Raw genomic sequence first — 19692 nt, 5'->3', positions numbered from 1 at the left:
AATCGACAGTTTTCTTCTTGATCAATTATAGAATTAATAGATTACTATAATCAACCCCAATTAAAACGTCAGACTTTAACCATATTTTTTTATTTTTTTTATTTTTTATTTTTGCATGGGACAGAATGACAAGAAAATGAGAATTAATTTCACCATTTTGGATTGAACTGTTTATTTTCGTGGTTAATCTGGAGGGATTAGACCAGTGTTTGATACAAGTAGATAAAGTCTATTAACGCATACTTGTGAAGTGATGTCACTTAAATCCTCACAGTGTTCTTTATACATCACGCTCATCCAACTCCCTCCTGTGATCCGCAGCCAAAATGATACATCTTCCTGGCTCTAAAATGTTGGCTGTGGGCAATTCCGTCAGGATTATTGGAAAAAATGTCTTCTGCGGTCATTTTTATAAAGGTTATACATTCCTTTCAGCGAATGAATAAAAGAGGTTTTCTAAGTAGAATTTTTTTTTCTCTGGACACTGAATAGGGTGGTAAACGAGAGGCTTAACAATAACTCTTTCTCCATCTTCTCACCAGATGTTTCACAAGATCACCAATGACCCAGACTATAAAAAAAATTTTGATTTCAGCACATGGTAAGTTTGTTTGCCTAAATGTTAGGCAAACAAACTTAATCAAACCTTTGCTTAGTTCCGCGATCAATCAAACTAGTGAACGGCTCGAAAGCGTGTGTCTCTGTGTATTTATGTGGGTAATATTGTCATAGATTTACTGAACATTAGAGGAAGGTGATTTTATTTATTTATTTTTACAATGGGTACAATTATACAGTACAAATGAAGATCTGTTTGCGTGTGTGTGTGTGTGTGTTTATACTGTAGTACTGTTTGCACTGTAGTTGCATCAACATCTCCAAAGCGACACAATAAAGGCTCATCTTGTCTGCGATGCACTGAAGATGAAACTATGTTTTCTTGACCACACATCAAAGAAGTACAATAAGTACTGTGTTGTTCATCCCCATATTTTCAACATGTGGTCTTTAGTTGCCGACAAGCAGGCTTTTTCACATCACTTTTTATAGCCTTTCTACTTGATTTAAGTGTTTAATAGATAACAGCGCTGGAATGTAATGTATAATAAAAGTCAACCGTGGCACTCAAACTTCTACCAATTTCTCTCAATGCGCTGCAGCACCACAGAAGGGCAAGAGTGCATTATCATAGAGCATATCATGTAATGAAACTGACTTCATTAGAGAGCGGTGACTACTTATCATTGTGCCACACTACACGGCTTTAAAATGTACACAACATCCAGCAATCATCCATTGACTGCAACTGATTCTGTTCACGGTCACAGGGAAGCTGAAGCCCATACCAGCTGACTCTGAGCAAAAGATGGCTTGGTTGCTAGTCAACCACAGGGCATATAGACAAGTTTTCACTCTCACATTTGCACTGACATTCAGGAATTAATCATGCTGGTTGCATTAAAGTTAAACGTGTGTAAAAGTGCACTAGCCATGACCTTCCACCAGCACTCTTCCACATGATCGAAATGAATTTCCATTCATCTATTTTCTATACCATTCATTCCAAAATGTGGTACGAATACCACTTGTGGGACCTAGACTCCCTCTGAATTAAATGTTCTAACTGTGCATAATGTTACAGTTGCTTAAAAAATTTTTTTTAAATTCAGTACAGTACATATTTAAAATATAGTTCAGTTGCATTTATTTTTTAGTACAATTCATTTGTGTGAATATTTTAGAACTGTTTGTTTTCAAAAACTGATTTTGGTGCAATTTTTCTTTTTCTTTGTTTGAGCAGTAATTTTTAATGTAATCTTTATTTATTTTTATTTTCCTACATTAAAGCACAGTGTTGACGTACCAACCGTGCATAATGTCACTGTGGCTAACAAAAAAGTTACATATAATTTTTAGGAATAAAACCCCTGCCTCATTTTTGATTAACATTTAGGCCTACTACCTACTGGATTTTAATTTTAGTCATTATGATCTTACTTGGAGAGTCAAGTATTTTTGAGGTGGTACTTGGTGTAAAATGTTTGAGGACCAAGGGTCTATACAAGCAAGAGGCAGCGTAAACCCTGGACTGGTCACCAGTCAATTGCAATGCTAAGGTCAGCTGGGACAAGCTTCAGTTACCCCTTCAGTCCTATAAAATTGATGGCAGGATGAATTAATTTGCTTTTAATATAATTTTATTTTATTTTTGTAACACTACAGGTTCTAGTTTAGAATCTATGCTCTAGCCTCTTTTGTGGAGTTTTGCATGTTCGCTCCATGTTTGCGTGGGTTTTTTTCCAGGTACTCCGGCTTCCTTCCACGTTACAAAATTGTGCAGGCTAGAAATCAGAAATTAGAATTGTTTATTTTATATGGAAATCACAAAAACACTGGACAAACCAGCTGCATTGCTTTAAGTGTTTTAGCATGAGGCTTATTAAAATACAAAATAAAACAACATATAATAAAATACATATGTAAAATACAAAAAGGTAGATAATATACAAGAAGGTAAATAAAATACAAGGAATTAGACAGAGTATAAACTAGTGGACTAGTCCTTTTTTAAAATCAGCGTCATGGCAGGTAGTTTCAGTATTAGGCATCTAAATCATCATGCAAGCAGCTCTGTCCAGACTTGAGCCGTTTTTTTAGGTCCCTGCCAAATATGTTAGGATCAATTTCTAGCCTCAACTCGCTGGGAAGCAAATTCCAGAGTCTGGCTCCTTCCTAAGAGAAACTGAACAATTCAAAAGAAGTCTTAGGATTTGGAATACACTACAGAGTGGCCGGTCTGTCAGAATTTTGAGGTTTGGTGATCAGGGCTGAGAAAAATTATGACACCGAATTATTCAGACATTTAAAAATCTGTTTCAGTGTACAAACGTTTTCAAGGTTTTCAAAGGTGAAAAATTGATGGTTCTTTTATGATTTCACAGTAATGCCATCATATTGCTCTCTTGTCCATTACCTTGATTGTCTGTTTATAATGTGAGATGGCATTGACATGAAGTATTTTGGTAGATGATGTTTGTGACCATAATGTGATGCACAAGACAAATGTGGAAAATATCATTGCATGTATGTAAAGTATATGAATGTGGCATTAACAGACCAAGTCTCTTCTGATGACGTTGAACAGTTCAGATTTGTTTTGACCTTTTTACATACATTTTTAAGTTGTTGATGTTGAATAAGCCTTGTGTCAGTTGCTGTTGAGCCACACTAGGGGCTCTTTTCTGAGACAGCGCATCTGCGGTGAACAGGAAATGCCGGTGTATCCTGATTTTCGTGTCAGTGCAAAGCTTTCTGTGCATTTTTCTCAATTTGGCAGACCAGTCTGCGACAAGCTGGGAGTCCCAGCGCAGCAGCGAAGTGACAATTTGGTGGAAAAAAAGTCGATCTAAATTTACACCTGCTCAGACCACTTCTAAATAATGGCATAAGATAGACCGCTGGTCTAAAGTGATTTTGGTGAATTTGATCAGGGCAATTTAGAGTCTTCAATTAACCTACCATGCATGTTTTTGGGATGTGGGAGGAAACCGGAGTGCCCGTAGAAAACCCACACAGGCACGGGCAGAACATGCAAACTGCACACAGGTGGGGCCGGGATTTGAACCCTGGTCACAGTCGCCCACCGTGCCCTGAAGTCACCAATTGGCTGTAATATTTCAAGGCATCAGGTTAAGGCTGGCCAGTTTTAAAGCCACAATTAAAAAAATGCAGGTGGCTGACTGAATAGGTAGTGCTTGCAGTACAATGGTTGTGTTGACATGGCTACTGGGTTTTATTGGTTTGAGGGTTCAAACACAATCATATTAACGGAGTTGCTGTCACGACCTCTGCTGAGGCCTGGGAGTATTGTATTGTGCCAGCCACATTTACAGCTTGCTGACAACCATTAAACAAGGGTGCTTGATGGCTCACTCTTATAAGACATCAAAACACAAGCACAAGCACCAAGAAGGAGTACAGTACTTGTCCCATTACACCAAGTGAAGACTAATCTATAGCGAGGCTTTGAAGTGCTTCTTGAATACCCAAGCTCTTGTGAAGATAACAGAAACGTTGCACTTATCTGAAGAAAGTCTGCAGTTCTACTTAAAATGCTACTAAAAGTACACTTGATCTTAATTTCATGTTCTGTGGGAGCTGACAAAAGAGGTTTATTCGAGGCATTTAGATCTTCCCAGCTGTCCATAACCATTTACTGTATATCTCCATATCCTAGCAAGAGGAACCCTGTTGTCTTAGATTTGTGCATCCTGTTCTAATGCCTTCCTCGTGCGACCCGCAACAGTATGTCTACTAGTGGGACAGCGCATTTTTTGTAAGAAAAAAAAAAAAATTAAAAAGGAGGATAATTGTATTGTTTTATAGCGCTTCCCTAAGGTGACTCTCCCCTGAACAGATGGAGAACAGCTCATGGTCCAACCTTAACTCGCACACTGGACATTCCTACATTGGATGCAGACCCAACAGCATCAACGACTCCCCTAGTTGAACTCATTTTGCTCTCTTTGCTCACTGACTTCCAAGTTCTCCTTCAGAAACATTTTCCCCATGCATAAATAATTCAAAGTAAATTCATTTGTTCCAGGGTCTTCCAATTGCCACGAGAAAGCCTTTTATCGAGTGTACAGGCTATGTCCTAATAAGTGACATTTGAATGTTGTGCAAAGCGAGAAATCGCAGAAAACTACTCACCCTTTGAAAGCAAGTTGACGAGACTTGCTCGGAAGATATTTTTCAGAGAAATACCGCCACCTAGTGGCGTGTTGAAGGTAATATGGGAACTGTTTCCGTACTTTGCTTTAGATTGATGAAACCAACGTTACTAGAGTACCATGGTTATCATCACGTTATTCCTCTTTGCCAACACTTGTATCCTTCTGTGGCGACATAGCTTTGTGTTATCATTGTAAATAAACACTTTTTGTTTTTTAAATTTGTTTATTTTATTACCAGGCTATTTTATACAGACTGTCTAGACCTTTTCACACACGCCGACACCCTCTCGTAAGAGTTATTGGGTGATAAAGAACAGGAACGGTGAAGTAGCATGGTACCTTGCAAACTAAACGGGTGCGCATCATTAGGCTCCTTTTAGGTGTCTGCTAGCCTAAACCTTGCGCTTTGTTTGAAACAGCCAAATTTTTAAAAAAAACAACTTCCAAATGTGCAATCAAATTCATGGCTTTGCAAAATACAAGAAGTGAGTTTATCTATCCATTTATTTTAGTTTTTCCATTGCATCATTATTATTATTTATTTCCCCCTGGTGTTGGAAAGAAGCAAATGTGATTTCCCCCCCCCCCCCCTTACACTGTATGTATTACGTACTATGAGTAGGCAATGACATGTCTTACTTACTTGGACTCTGACAATTTTCTTCAACTGGCATATGTAAGCGATACTGTTTTTAAGTCTATTACAAATATAATGTATATCTTGCCATATTTCATTTACATACAGCAAATGCAATAGTATTTCCTATTTATACATATTAAATGATACATTTTAAAATGTTTACTTATATGTTTCCTTTATTACTTCAGTCACGGCGGCACGGTGGACGACGTTTTTATCATGTTTTAGTTTGCTTATTCCAGATTCATTTAAGTTTTCTTTTTATATGATAAGGTTTAGTAATATATTTATTATTAATAATAACAAAAGAGGTGGCACGGTGTACAACTGGTTAGGACATCTGCCTCACAGTTCTGAGGAGCAGGGGTTCAAATCCGGCCTCGCCTGTGGGGAGTTTGCATGTTCTCCCCGTGCCTGAGTGGGTTTTCTTCGGTTTCCTCCTTCCTCCCAAAAACATGCATGATAGGTTCATTGATGACTCTAAATTGCCTGTAGGTGTGAATGTGAGTGCGAATGGTTGTTTCTATGTGCCCTGCGATTGGCTGGCCCAAAGATAGCTGGGATAAGCTCCAGCATGCCCGCGACCCTAGTGAGGATAAGCGGTACAGAAAATGGATGGATAGATATTTCAATCACCTTCCCATGGCTCACCACCTGTGGGAAAGGGGCCAGTGGGGTCGGGTGCAATGTGAGCTGGGTAGTGGGCGAAGGAAAAAAAAGTCTTATCAGGCCTTTTGAGCATGTGGGACGACAGAGGCAGCTGATCTTCAGCTGAAGGACAGGTATTCTGAGCACAGCCGAGGTGTCGCGTTTAGTGGATGGATTCTGCTTTTTTGCAGATGATGTGGTTCTGTTGGCTTCATCAAGCTGAGATAATCAACCCTCACAAACCCTGTGAAGCAGAATCCATCCATTCTCAATACCGCTTATCCTCTTTAGCGTTGCGGGGCGCTGGAGCCTGTCCCAGCAGACTTCGGGCGGAAGGCGGACTACACCCTGAACTGGTCAGCAGTCACCACTCTGCTTGCACCCGAGTCAGGTGAATGCACCACAACACCATTAGTGTCTGGGATGAGAATCAGCACCTCCAAATCTGAGGCCATGGTCCTCAGTCTGAAAAGGGTAGAGTGCCCTCTCCAGGTCAGAGAGAGGATCCTGAAAGATTGGGGCGAGAATTTGGTGCAGCCTCTGCAGTGATGCAGAGTAGGTATCAGCTTTTTGTGGAGAAGAAAGGAGCTGGACCATAAGGCGAAGGACTCTGTTCAGCAGTTGATTACTTTCTCGCCATCACTAATGATCACAAGCCGTGGGTCGTTACTAAAAGAACAAGATCATGGATGCGAGCGGTCGAAATGTGTTTCTTCCGCAGAAGATAGCGATTGGGTGAGAAGCTCGGTCATCTGTAGCTCAGGCGGATGTTTCCATGACTCCTGGACGCCTCCAGTCCCTCATGTGGTGTTCCGGGCACAACTAACTGGAAGGAGGCCCTGGGGAAGACCCAGGACAGGCTGGAGAGACTATGTCTCCTGGTTGGCCTGGGAATGCCTCGGGATCCCCCCTGCAGGTCTGGACAAAGTAGCTGCGGAGTGGGAAGTCCAGCTAAGGCTACTGTCCCTGCGACTTGACCCTGGATAAGCGGATGGATGGATGTATAAATCACACTATACTCTAATATGATGAACTATAATATGATGAATGACGTTTTTGCAACAATAGTGGGCTGTACACCTTTGAACTTAAAAAAATAAACAATACAATGCATTTTTTTTTACTTATGTGCAGTGCATTTTCTACTTTTAACATACAGCATCAAGTATATTTCAGTTGTATTTAACATTTCAGTACAGTACAATACATTTGCATTTAATCTTTAAGAGCTGTGTTTTTAAACATTTAAGTACAATTTTGCACTTATGTACAATACATTTTAACTGAATCATTATTCATGTACACTTTTTTATTTTTGTATGTTCAAGCAGTGCATCATGTTACAGTGGCTCACAATAATAATAATAATAATAATAATAATAATAATAATAATAATAATAAAGAATAAATCCTTTGCCTCGTTTTTTATTAACACTTAGGCCAACGACATGACAGTATTTGTCTTTTTTTTTCATTATGTTTTTACTTGCAGCGCTAAGTATTTTTTTGAGGTGCTACTTGAAAACCACTGGTGTTCAATTTAATTTTCTTATACAGCTCTGGTAAGTCTGCAATTTGAGTCTTGCTGTACGTTTACCACCCACCACTAGAGGTCACTGTCCGCCAACAAATTCAAAATTTGCCATAGCAGTGATTTTATAAACGTTCAGTTAATGTAGAAAAAACGAATATAGTTTATTAAAATTCCATAATACACATGTTTTTATGTTTCAAACCACGGTCATTTATTTCACTAAAGACCCGCAGTGCGCATGCGCCTTACTACGTTGGACAAAGTCCCTTTCCTGTTATGTGCTTCTGGCCAGCTGCGACTGAAAGAGGAACAGAGATGAACGAAATCTCACTTTTCACTCACAACTAGATTTTTGATACTGGGTTTGCTATCAAGTTTTCGATAGAAAACGTATCCTTCACAAACCCAAAACTGTGTGAATTAAAGCATATCTTCAATATGTCAAAGTGGGCATTGGATCCACAGCGGTCGTGATTATGACCGGGGCCGAGAACTTTGAGCTGCATAGACGATCTTCGGAGGCGGCAATTTCTACGAGCGAGGGAGGACACGCCACTTCCAGTCGTTTCTGTGCATTTTGGTGCTTCAGGCGTGGCTGTCAAATGGGAGTGGTAGGAAGAACGACTTTGCGGCTGGCAGAGACGAACTGTTAAGTCGCACTTACACGCCCACGTTAACCGGACTTGAATAAGGAGCAGCAGAACAAGATTTTCAAGCGCAATGCACCTTCTAATACACACTGTGTTTTTTCCCCCCCCTCACTTCAGCTTGGAGAGGTTGGAGGCAGGCTTCTGGTGCACGTACGGAGCAAGGTAGTTTGCTCTCCTGGCTGACGTGGGTGAGTAAGAACTTTTCTTCTTTTTTTTTTTTTTTTTAAAAAAACAAATACTACTGTTGTATGTTATTCCCTCCTTGAATGCATGGTGGTATGTTGCTACAGTTCCTATAGTGGTTACCAAAAGTGGGGTTGACCTGACCTCTCGCAGCATTTTAGGCCTGCATATGAAATTATTACACTCAGACTTTTATGCAATCCAACATGAGGCTCTTGACTGCTGACAGGCACAAACTGTCTCCAAATGAAAGAACCCATTGAGCAAGTGAACTGACATATACTGCGTTCAAAGGAAAGTGTTCTGCTGGATTTGGATGGCCATACTTGACACAACTACAGAGGCTGTTCAAATGTTCCAGAATAATGCGCCTGGTGCAGCTGCTGAAAAGCCACTTCTTGAGCCACCTGATCATCTGCTACGTGTTCCTGGTCAGTGGCCTCATCATCAACCTGCTGCAGCTATGCACTCTACCCCTGTGGCTGCTCAATAAGCAACTGGCCCGAAAGGTTAACTGCAGATTGTCCTATTCCATCTCCAGCCGTAAGTACTGACGTCAATCACGCTGGCGAAAAGTTAAAAATCATCTTGGTCTCATCACGCAGCCTCACAAATGTACTGTTCAATATCCTCTCATAGAGCTGGTAGCAGCATTGGAGTGGTGGTCTGGAACGGAATGCAGCCTCTATACAGACCCAAAGTCTTGCCCTTTGTACGGAAAGGAAAACGCAATCGTGGTTCTCAACCACAGTTTTGAGATAGACTTCCTGTGTGGTTGGACCTTCTGTGAGAGATTCGGAGTTCTTGGGGTAAGACAGTCTACCGAAAAAGCCTCACACTATGTTTTGTATTCTATTATATGTGGGCCTTCCCTCATATACAACTCTCTAAAGCAGAAAGTCCGAAACTTAAGGTTGGGACACAAAATGGGTCAAATATTAATGTTTATTTGGTTAGCGCAAGGGTCACCAACCTTTTTGAAACTGAGAGCTACTTTTTGATACTCGACTGGGAGTTAATATTTTGAGAACTGTACATGAACGCCACTAGTGACCTGTATTGCTGCAAGCTAGTCTAACGTCGAATATGTTGTTAACTGAACCAGATGTAATGGTCTCCACACCACACAACATTTGAAATATTCATTACAGGTATGAAAGAGGATGTCTCGTTATCTTAAATCCAATAATTAATATTTTATTCCACTGATTTTAAACCACAAAATAATCCTAAAATGGAAAAATAACACCAAAAGGCAGTCCAGCCCCTCAGGTGTTCACGAAGGTGGTAGAAAAGGAGGGTGGTTGGTGGGGGTAAATACTCCTTGTTGACACGCTCCGGGCATAAAAGGGGCCGGAGCTGGGATCAAAGAAAAAAGCTTTTGGGAGTTTTGGTGGAGAAGTCTTCCTTTGGTCACCCCGACCAAATCGCCAACGACCGGGCCAGGCAGGACGCCCACCTCACCCGAGGTGGCAAGGACGCATTGGATGATCCCCGGCTGCACAGCCTCCTGCAAGCGCTCCGAGCCACCCTGCTTGGGGCCTGAACTCAGTCCGAGGGAATGGAGGCGGACGCAACGCGACCGCTCCGAACATCTGGCAAACAGCGACACCCGAGAGACGTGCTGCCTGGGAACTCGTTGGCCTCCTGCTTTTCCTCCTTTTTTTCCTCCTCCCGTCGAATCCACCTGTTCCCGGTGCGGACCGGACCGGCCGAACACTCGGGAGCCTGACTCACCTGCCTCAAACGTGTTAACGTTGCCTTAACATAAATAACAACAGAACACAATGATTTGCAAATCATGTTCAACCTATATTTAATTGAATACACTACAAAGACAAGATATTTAATGTTCAAACTGATAAACTATTGTTTAGTTTAAGGACAATGTTCCTCAACGTACAATTGCAAGGAATTTAGGGATATAATCATCAAAAGGTTCACAGAATCTGGACAACCCACTGCATGTAAGCGGCAACGCCGAAAACCAACATTGAATGCCCGTGACCTTTGATCCCCCAGGCGGCACTGCATCAAAAACCGACATCAATGTGTAAAGGATATCACCACGGGGGCTCAGGAACACTTCAGAAAACCAATGTCAGTAAATAGAGTTCGGCGCTACAGCCGTAAGTGCAACTGGAAACTCTACTATGCAAAGCAAAAGCCATTTATCAACAACACCCAGAAACGCCGCCAGCTTCTCTGGGCCCGAGCTCATCTAAGATGAACTGATACAAAGTGGAAAAGTGTTCTGTGGTCCGACGAGTCCACATTTCAAATTGTTTTTAGAAATTGTGGACGTCGTTTCCTCCGGGCCAAAGAGGAAAAGAACCATCCGGACTGTTATGGACGCAAAGTTCAAAAGCCAGCATCTGTGATGGTATGGGGCTGTGTTTGTGCCAATGGCATGGGTAACTTATACATCTGTAAAGGGACCATTAATGCTGAAAGGTACATACAGGTTTTGGAGAAACATATGCTGCCATCCGAGCAACATCTTTTTCATGGACGCCCCTGCTTATTTCAGCAAGACAATGCCAAACCATATTCTGCATGTGTTACAACAGCGTGGCTTCGTAGTAAAAGAGTGCGGTTACTAGACTGGCCTGCCTGCAGTCCAGACCTGTCTCGCATTGAAAATGTGTGGCGCATTATGAAGCGTAAAATACGACAACGCAGACCCCAGACTGTTGAACAGTTGAAGCTGCACATCAAGCAAGAATGGGAAAGAATTCCAGATTCAAAGATTCAACAATTAGTGTCCTCAGTTCCCAAACGTTTATTGAATGTTGTTAAAAGAAAAGGTGATGTAAAACAGTGGTAAACATTACCCTGTTGCAGCTTTTTTTGGAACGTGTTGCAGCCATAAAATTCGAAGTTAATAATTATTTGCTAAAAACAATAAAGTTTATCAGTTTGAACATTAAATATCTTGTCTTTGTAGTGTATTAAATTAAAAACAGGTCGAACATGATTTGCAAATCATTGTATTCTGTTTTTATTTGTTTAACGCAACGCCCCAACTTCATTGGAATTGGGGTTGTATATGTATGTGTGTGTGTATATGTATGTATATATACATGTGTGTGTCTTTATTTAGTATTGTTTATTTTGTATACTTTCATTATATATATTTTTCTCAAGCTGACACACCTTCCCTTGAATTCCTCTGGTACTCCTAAGGGAAGGTGCTTCTTTCATGTGATTTGGATGTTTTTCAGAGTTCCAAAGTCCTTGCCAAAAAAGAGTTGGCTTACGTTCCTGTCATTGGTTGGATGTGGTACTTCCTGGAGATTGTTTTCTGCAAGAGGAAGTGGGAAGAGGACAGAAAGACAGTTGCTCAAAGTCTTCAGAACCTGAGGGACTACCCTGAAAACTATTGGGTATGTGTGAGAGATACTGTAGCTTTAGCAGTGATATTAACACCTTGGAAAAAACAATTGATAAGAATGTTTTCCTGTGCTAGTTTTTGCTTTACTGTGAAGGAACTCGCTTCACAACAAAGAAGCACCAGATCAGCATGCAGGTGGCCGAGACCAAAGGTTTGCCCAAACTGAAGTATCATCTTCTACCAAGAACCAAAGGCTTCTGGGTCACTGTTCAAAACCTTAGAGGAACTGGTGAGTATCTTTTCACCATTGCTTACTGTTATTTCTGGTCACAGTCATTTGCAAATGAGTGCACAGTCAAAACCATTGTGTGTCTTTTTCTGCATAGTCGCAGCTGTGTACGACTCCACGCTCAACTTCAGAAACAACGAAACGCCAACTCTGCTGGGAATCCTTAACGGAAAGAAATACCATGCAGATTTATATGTTCGGTACTGCTTTTTGCCGCTACAGTGTCCCTTCTCGTGAACATAATCATCCTGTAACTGAGAGCTTCCCTCGCCCTGCTTACTTGCAGGAGAATCCCACTGGAGCTGATCCCAGAAGATGAATCAGAGTGTGCTGATTGGCTCCACAAACTCTATCAGGAAAAGGTGACAAGACAAGTGCTTTGAAAACAGAAGGTTCTTGTCTTTAGGTTTGGAGTAACGGTTTATTTACCCCTCTTTGTATTTTTAATTGATGTGAACATATCTGACAGCCAAGAATTTCCTCCCACAGTGTGCCAAAACACTGCAAAGATTAACTAATTAAAAAGAGAAATAAATTCATTCATTCGTCTTGCGTTCCGCTTATCCTCACTACGGTTGCGGGCGTGGAGCCTATCCCAGCTCTCTTCGGGCGAAAGGCGGGGTACACCCTGAACTGGTCGCCAGCCAATCACAGGGCACATAGAAACAAACAACCATTCGCACTCACATTCACACCTACGGGCAATTTAGAGTTGTCAATGTTTTCATGCATGTTTTCGGGATGTGGGAGGAAACCGGAGAAAACCCACACAGGCACGGGGAGAACATGCAAACGCCACACGGGATTTGAACCCCAGTCCTCAGAACTGTGAGGCAGATGTGCTAACCAGTCGTCCACCGTGCTGCCAGAGAAATACATAAAAATAAAAACAATTGACAGAACAGAATTAACTGTAATTAAAGCACAGACCTCTGCCAAGGTTGAATAGTTCTCTTTACAGAGGATAATATAAGATGATGGAGCTGTGACGTTTTAATTATGGGGCAGAAGGAAGGGAAAAGAGAAGTTGCATCCAATTTGAATGGATTTGAATGGACTATAGTTCTTTGTGTAATCCTCCTAACAAAACAAGAAACCCACCCCTTTTGTGAAGACTGAAGGTAAAAATCGCTATGCACTTTCAGGAGGTGCTCACATACCATATTAACAAAACAGAATGACCACAAATTACCATTTGGGGTGGGGGGGATAAGTTCCTGTATCTATAAAAAGAAAGTTGTAACCAGGTTCATGACCGCTTTCAAAAAATATTAAAATGACCATGGATTGTAATGCCATTTTACAATTTCTATCATGCCAGTTTCTGTAGCGGTAGGGAGATGTAGGTTGTATTAACAATGGGGTTGTGAATTAACATAAGAACAATCAGTAGACAAAAGTTAAGGACATTACAGTTTGCCAAATTCTTGCTTGCATAAAAAATACCCTGCAAAGCTTCCAAATACCACACAAAGTAACATTGTTCAAAAGTTGCAATTTGAAGGTGCGGAGTTCTTTCAGACAAAAACACACTCACATTAAACTATTCATATTGATGACGGTACACTGTGCCATAAGAATGACTGTTTTATTGTTTGTGAAAAATTTAACTGGACTACATCCTCAACAGTCCTCATGATGACATGTACTTTTTTTTTTTTTTTTTTTTTTTTTTATAACTCTAATTTTATTCTCTTAATATTACACTTTTTTTTTTCTTTGATATTATTCTGGTAAGTTTATAAATTCTCATTTTTTTTCAGTGTGGCCTTCCTTCACAAGAGAACTTTTATTTTTTATTTCCTTATAGTTTTCTATATATTTTGTACTACTACAAAAGTAGCTGTTGTTTGTTCAGATCTTAAATAATCTTGGTTGAGTTGAAAATGTCACTAATTGTCACAAATCAATAGTCCTTCTACTTACTGACCTTTATTTGTATGTATGAATGTGCAGGATAGTTTTCAAGAGGGCTACATGCAGTCGGGACGTTACCCCGGCCTCATAGTGAGCCCTCCACGCCGCCCCTGGTCATTGATCAACTGGTTGTTCTGGTCCTGCCTGCTCCTGTACCCACTGGGCCTGCTCTTTGCACAGCTCATCATTTCGGGATCAGTGGTGACAATATTGGCTTCAGTGGTGCTCTGCACTGCAGGTTGGTTTCACTCAAAGTAAGCCACAGGGACATCACCCTGTTTTAAGGGTTTAATGGACCCTCCCTGCATTCAACCCGCTCCTCTTTGTTTCACAAAGCAGCAGATTTGACACCTTGTAATGTAAGTTCCATTTCTTTTTATAGTCACTTGTAGTGGTGACGCTGTTAAGGCATGGACATGTTTTTAATACAGTGGGACCTCTCAAGTCATACAATGGTCGAACACCATCATTTTCAGGAAATATTGAAAATGTAAATAAACTAAAAAAAAAAAAAGGTCTGCAAGAGTATGTTGTATGTGTCCCCACTAGTCTAAATGCGCTACTGTATTCTGATTAATATTGCATTCGTGGAATAAGAATTAAATAGATTAATTCATCAGTTTTCATACATCTCAGGGGGTCCGCCACGTTTGGCAATATCGCCCTCTGCTGTCAACCGGAGTTAACGGCACAACTGCTCACGCTTACGTTGCGAACGTCACGTGACCCAACCTGGCAAACAGGTACCGGACTCAATGTCTTTGCTGCGATTACTAGCATAACTACGGGTTGATGACATAATGATTTGAACAGAATTTTAGCAAGTTTGTGTTCAAACCATCATGTCATCAACCCATAGTTATGCTAGTTATCTCAGCATACATGGGGAGTCCGCTACCTGTTTTACGGGTTTGGTCACGTGACCTTTGTAACAGTTGTCACATTAACTTCGGTCAACAGCTGAGGGTGATATTGTGAAAGATGGCGGCCCCCTGAGATGGATAAAAATTTATGAATTTTATCTGTTTAATTCTTATTCCACAAACGCAATATCATTCAAAATACCATGTTTAGACTAGTAGTGGAACATAAAATGTATTCTTGCAAAAAGGATTTAGTTCCCCTTCAATAGTAAATATTATTAAGATGAAATGTCAGCATATTGCACAAGACCTCAGTGGTTGAACAATGGGCGTATGTTTGTTTTTTCTTTGGCTTTTTGTGGCTTTTTTGTGCCATTTGAACTTCACCGACCTTGACCATCCTCATCACAAGGGTTTAAAAAAAAAAAAAAAAGAACAGTTCAGAGAGAAAACATTGAAAGTGAAGTGAGAACTAAGCAGCAGAGAAAGCAATATAAACACTCCAGAGATGTCTTAATACTTGAGTCCTACATCATTGTCACAGTCAAGTGTCATTATCAAAGTTGAGATTTTTTTTGTGTTCAACATTAACAGTAGTTAACTTATTTTTACAGTACGTTTTTTCACACGTGTTACAGTTTAAATAATGTTAAGAATGAGGCATGTGGTGATTACCTTAACTTCGCATGCCATCATTAAAATTTTTTTTATTTTTTTTTTAATTGTTAACAATGACTGACATATTTTAACCATTTCCTGACACTTCAATTGTTGCTTAAAACATATACAGTTACCAAGGTTTTGACCTTGAAACTGATTTGTCTGATTTCCGTTGGGATAATTTGTTTTCAGTGAAAAAGATTGCGTTTGACGACCTTAGAGGTTCCACTAGTTTTCCCTGAGAAAAGGGGCGTTCTAACAGCTGTGTTATGTGTGTTCATGAAGAGCATGTGATAATCAGCACAGTAAATACTGTAAGTGCCGTTAGTGTTAAACTGTGACTTCAGTTATGACAATATTTGTACTTGGATTCCTCAAACGCTTGAGTAAATATAGGTTATTAAAGTCTTTGTTGCAGGGAATGTTCTAGATAGAAATGAAAAGGGGGGGTTTCTGTGGGAACACTCTCAAGTATCTCTTTGTTATACACTCCAGTAGTAAAAGTTTGAATGCACAATGAATGTTTTCCTCACAGCTTCAGTGGGAGTTCGTTGGATGATTGGCCAAACTGAGATTAACAGATCTTCAAACTATGGGAGCAAGACGACTCGTCAAAACAACAACTGAGGAAGCCAAAAAGCGCTCGGAGATGAGTCATGGCACTGCTGCTGCAAAATGAAGATTAAAGTTCCTGGCTTTATAACTGCACTGCTGCTTGCTGCTGCACCAAGTGGCGATCTGCCCTGAAGCACAATGCAGGCAGTGTGCACCCAAAGAATGACGTGGACAGTGCTTGGAAGAATGGCATTTAACTTGCTTGGGAAAATGTAGTCATTTTTGGGCAAGAATACATAATGTCACTTTCAAATGAAAGTTACACCAAGCTCAGCAACTACTTCATCAAATGTAAGAATAATACAGTGAGAACATTATGATGAAAATCATCATAGTTCTGTTCAAATAGTCACATAAAAGAATTGCAAAAATTGTATTTACTACTACTGTGGACTTCTACTAGTGTATATGTTACCCTAATTGTATTGTAAAGATGCAGTGCATGTGTGACAGTCATCCAGCACAAGCACACTTTGTCTCTGGAACATCATTTAAACACACAAGGTTTTATTGAATTACTGCCATTTCCGGTAGTGTAGCCAATGAGTTCTCATTGTGTCTTACAGCAAACATTCTTTCAGATGCACAACTCAAATGAACAAAGGTTAATCAATTAGGGATGTTAGTGTATTGTTTTTTATTTTGCTCTTATTGAAACGTTGTATCTCAATGGTATAAGCCTCGGGAAACCTAACAAGAAATAACTATACATTTGTTGAGAAAATGACACAGTAAACTTGAGATTTAACTGGTTAATACACCACAGTGTGTCATTGTGCAATTCACAGATGCAGTAGGCCTACATGTATAGTAGCTGTGAGCAGTATAAGAGGGCCTCAGAGGAACAACTACCCAGGTGGTTCTCAAACGTTTTACACCAAGTACCACCTAAAAATACACGTCCCTCCTATTCCCACCATAATGACCAACATTAAAATATGGTAGCGTGATAGGCCCAAGTGTTTAGCAAAAATGCTACTGTAACATTATGCGCCGTTTGAACAGTACTGTGTTTAACTAGACTAAAATGTTTTCAAAAGACGATTAAAATGACCGGTACACACAAAAGGTATACAAATTGCAATTTAAAGTTTGAAAACAAACATTTCCAAAATTTTAAATAAAAATTTATTGAATTTACCTGTACTCAACAAATCTACTGCCCTGGGTTAGAAAAAAAGTTGAACCCACTATATTATGCACAGGTCAAGCATTTAATTCTGTTATTCTTTTATGTACCACTAGAGGGAGTCCGCGTGCCACTAATGGCACTTGGACCACACTTGGAGAACCTCTGGTCTACTCTGTACCGCTCGTCCTCATTTAGGTTGAGGTTAGGGTTGACTAGTCAACCATTCACACTGATGGCCAATTTAGAGTCTTCGATCAACTATCCATCCATTTTCCGAAACGCTTAACCTCACTAGGGTCACAGGCGTGCTGGAGCCTATCTCGGCTATCTTCGGGCGAGAGGCGAGGTACACCCTGAACTGGTCGCCAGCCAATCGGAGAGCACATATAAACAAAAAACCATTCACACCTACGGGCACTTTAGAGTCTCCTATCAACCTACCACACGTTTTTGGGATGTGGGAGGAAACCGGAGTGCCCGGAGAAAACCCATGCAGGCACAGGGAGAACATGCAAACAGGGATTTGAACCCCGGTCCTCAGAACTGTGAGGCAGCTGTGCCAACCAGTCGTCCGCCGTGCCGCCTTCGATCAACCTAATGTTTGTTTTGGGAATGTGTGAGGAGGCCAAGGCATCCAGAGAAAACCCACGCAAGCACAGGAAGAAGATGCAAACCCTACACAAGAAGGCCGAAATTCAAACCTCAGAACTATAAGGCCTTTATTTGTACAAATATATTTAACGATAATTTGTGATACTGGTACATCGTCACAATATAGTGTTCAGTATCATTATAATCATAATACTGCACCTTATTGCAGTGGTTCTCAAACGTTTTACACAATTAACCACCAGAAAAATACTTAGCGCTCCAAGTACTACTATAACAACCAACATTAAAAGTAGTAGTGTACTAGGGCCAAGTGTTCATCAGAAACCAGGGAGAGGTTCTATTCCTAAAAGGTAAATGTAATATTATTGTAAGTCACTGTGACATTACACACAGTTTGAACATTCACACTGTCCTTGAATATAGGAAACTAAAAACTGTACGTAAGTGCATTCATTTAAAACGTATTACACATACAAGTTAATTGAAAATTATACATGAATATTTGAAAGTTAAATACAATTGAACTGTAACTAACAAATGTACTGTACTGTATTTCTTTAACGGGTTAAGCCACTGTAACATGCAGTTTGAACACTTAATTCAGTGATTCTTTTGCAGACCACTAGAGAGAGCCCGCACAACACTAGTGCCTCGTTGACTCGTACCAGCTTTGAGAATCGCTGCTTTATAGAATGTTTGAAAATATTCTATGCAAGTAATAAAATTAATTGCACAGTTAAATATAATTAAATATCAATACAGTGTATCCATTCTGTAACGCCCCCTTTGCCCCCCACACACCATACAAATGCATTTATACAAATAAAGACCCCCTCTAATGAAAAATATTTAATAAATGCCTGCAACTCACTGCAAAATTAATACCCCGGACAGTATTTGAGGGAATACAGTAAAAACAAACGAAAATATTGTATCTGCTAAACACATGGTTCATCCTGATAGTGGTCGAAATGGTGCTTTAGTGAAACCATTCCACTGTTATTTTAACTGAGAAAATGCTGCAGCTGCTACTTAGTCTAAGGTGCTAAAAAAAATGCATCGTCTTTGAAATCTCTGTTGTGTCTATACTTTTTAAAAGACCATTACTGTCATATCCAAAAGGAATATCTTAGCATATTATCAATGTAATATGCATTTTTATTATTTTATTTTTTAATAGTTGTGCAATAAAATACTGCAGTCATATTCTGGTAGGTAGCCTACTTGTGTTATTATTTTCTCTGGTTGCATTTTTCAACCAGTTTCCCACTCTTATAAATTGTCCCTGGTGTTCGGAATACATTTTCATTTTAACTGTTATGTGTTTGGTCTTAGCTCGTCTGTACAATAGCGTCTTTGAAGCCATTTGTCGTTGTGTATATAGTTTTATAGGGCCGTGGGTTTTAAGTGAGCTAACGTTTTAATTGTTATTTGTACGCCTTGAACTTGTCCTCTGTTGTAATATTCACAAATGACATGTTAATTCGTGATCATACACTCGGAAGAACGACTGCTCCGTATTGAGGATATGACTGCTTTTTCAATCGAGTTACTCTTAAGTCCATGGATGAGCATCAAAGATTCGACGGTAAGCGTTTTTTGTTTTGTTTTTTTCAACTAAAATGTCATTTTATTTCAAATTTCCGCATTTGCTAACTTTAGCAGCTAATGTTAATGCGATTGCTAGCCGGAGCGAAATGGCGCTGTAACGTGAGCTCGCCTGCTATCCAGTTTGTTCGAAAAAGTTGACTTTGTTACTTTGGGACGGTGCACTACTATGAACTCAAAGAACTGATCAAAGACAGTGTGGACGTGATCGACGCAGATATACACTGAAAAGTAGCATTAACGTAACCATGGCAACACGAAACGTTACAAA

General features: G+C 40.1%; 1 protein-coding gene across 3 annotated transcripts; it reads left to right on the top strand.

Annotated features, from left to right (window-relative positions):
- Positions 1 to 7842: 7842 nt before the first annotated feature.
- Positions 7843 to 18299, top strand: agpat4 (1-acylglycerol-3-phosphate O-acyltransferase 4 (lysophosphatidic acid acyltransferase, delta)). 3 transcript variants are annotated; one of them, XM_061690675.1, is made up of 10 exons: positions 7843 to 8206; positions 8326 to 8396; positions 8753 to 8934; positions 9031 to 9200; positions 11616 to 11777; positions 11861 to 12014; positions 12112 to 12214; positions 12301 to 12376; positions 13971 to 14169; positions 15990 to 18299. In XM_061690675.1, exons 3-10 carry the CDS (start codon positions 8757 to 8759, stop codon positions 16079 to 16081), a joined length of 1134 nt encoding a protein of 377 aa, XP_061546659.1. In that variant the 5' UTR covers positions 7843 to 8206; positions 8326 to 8396; positions 8753 to 8756; the 3' UTR covers positions 16082 to 18299. The 3 variants fall into 3 exon arrangements, with proteins under 3 accessions (XP_061546659.1, XP_061546660.1, XP_061546658.1); XM_061690676.1 differs by adding an exon at positions 14271 to 14290 and having other exon boundaries at positions 7843 to 8396; XM_061690674.1 differs by having other exon boundaries at positions 7843 to 8396.
- Positions 18300 to 19692: the final 1393 nt, after the last annotated feature.

This window comes from Phycodurus eques, chromosome 11 (genome assembly GCF_024500275.1).
Source record: "Phycodurus eques isolate BA_2022a chromosome 11, UOR_Pequ_1.1, whole genome shotgun sequence".
NCBI classification, from domain to species: Eukaryota; Metazoa; Chordata; class Actinopteri; order Syngnathiformes; family Syngnathidae; genus Phycodurus; species Phycodurus eques.
Note: the sequence above shows the minus strand (reverse complement) of the source record. Positions and strands in the feature narration are given on the sequence as shown.

What these genes read in the sequence shown, in the direction of transcription:
- agpat4 (XM_061690675.1), top strand. Translation starts at nt 8,757, where the DNA reads ATGCGCCTGGTGCAGCTGCTGAAAAGCCACTTCTTGAGCCACCTGATC. An exon ending in CATGCAGATTTATATGTTCG is followed by an intron (nt 12,215 to 12,300) that starts GTACTGCTTTTT and finishes GCTTACTTGCAG; the next exon opens with GAGAATCCCACTGGAGCTGA. An exon ending in AGTGGTGCTCTGCACTGCAG is followed by an intron (nt 14,170 to 15,989) that starts GTTGGTTTCACT and finishes TTTTCCTCACAG; the next exon opens with CTTCAGTGGGAGTTCGTTGG.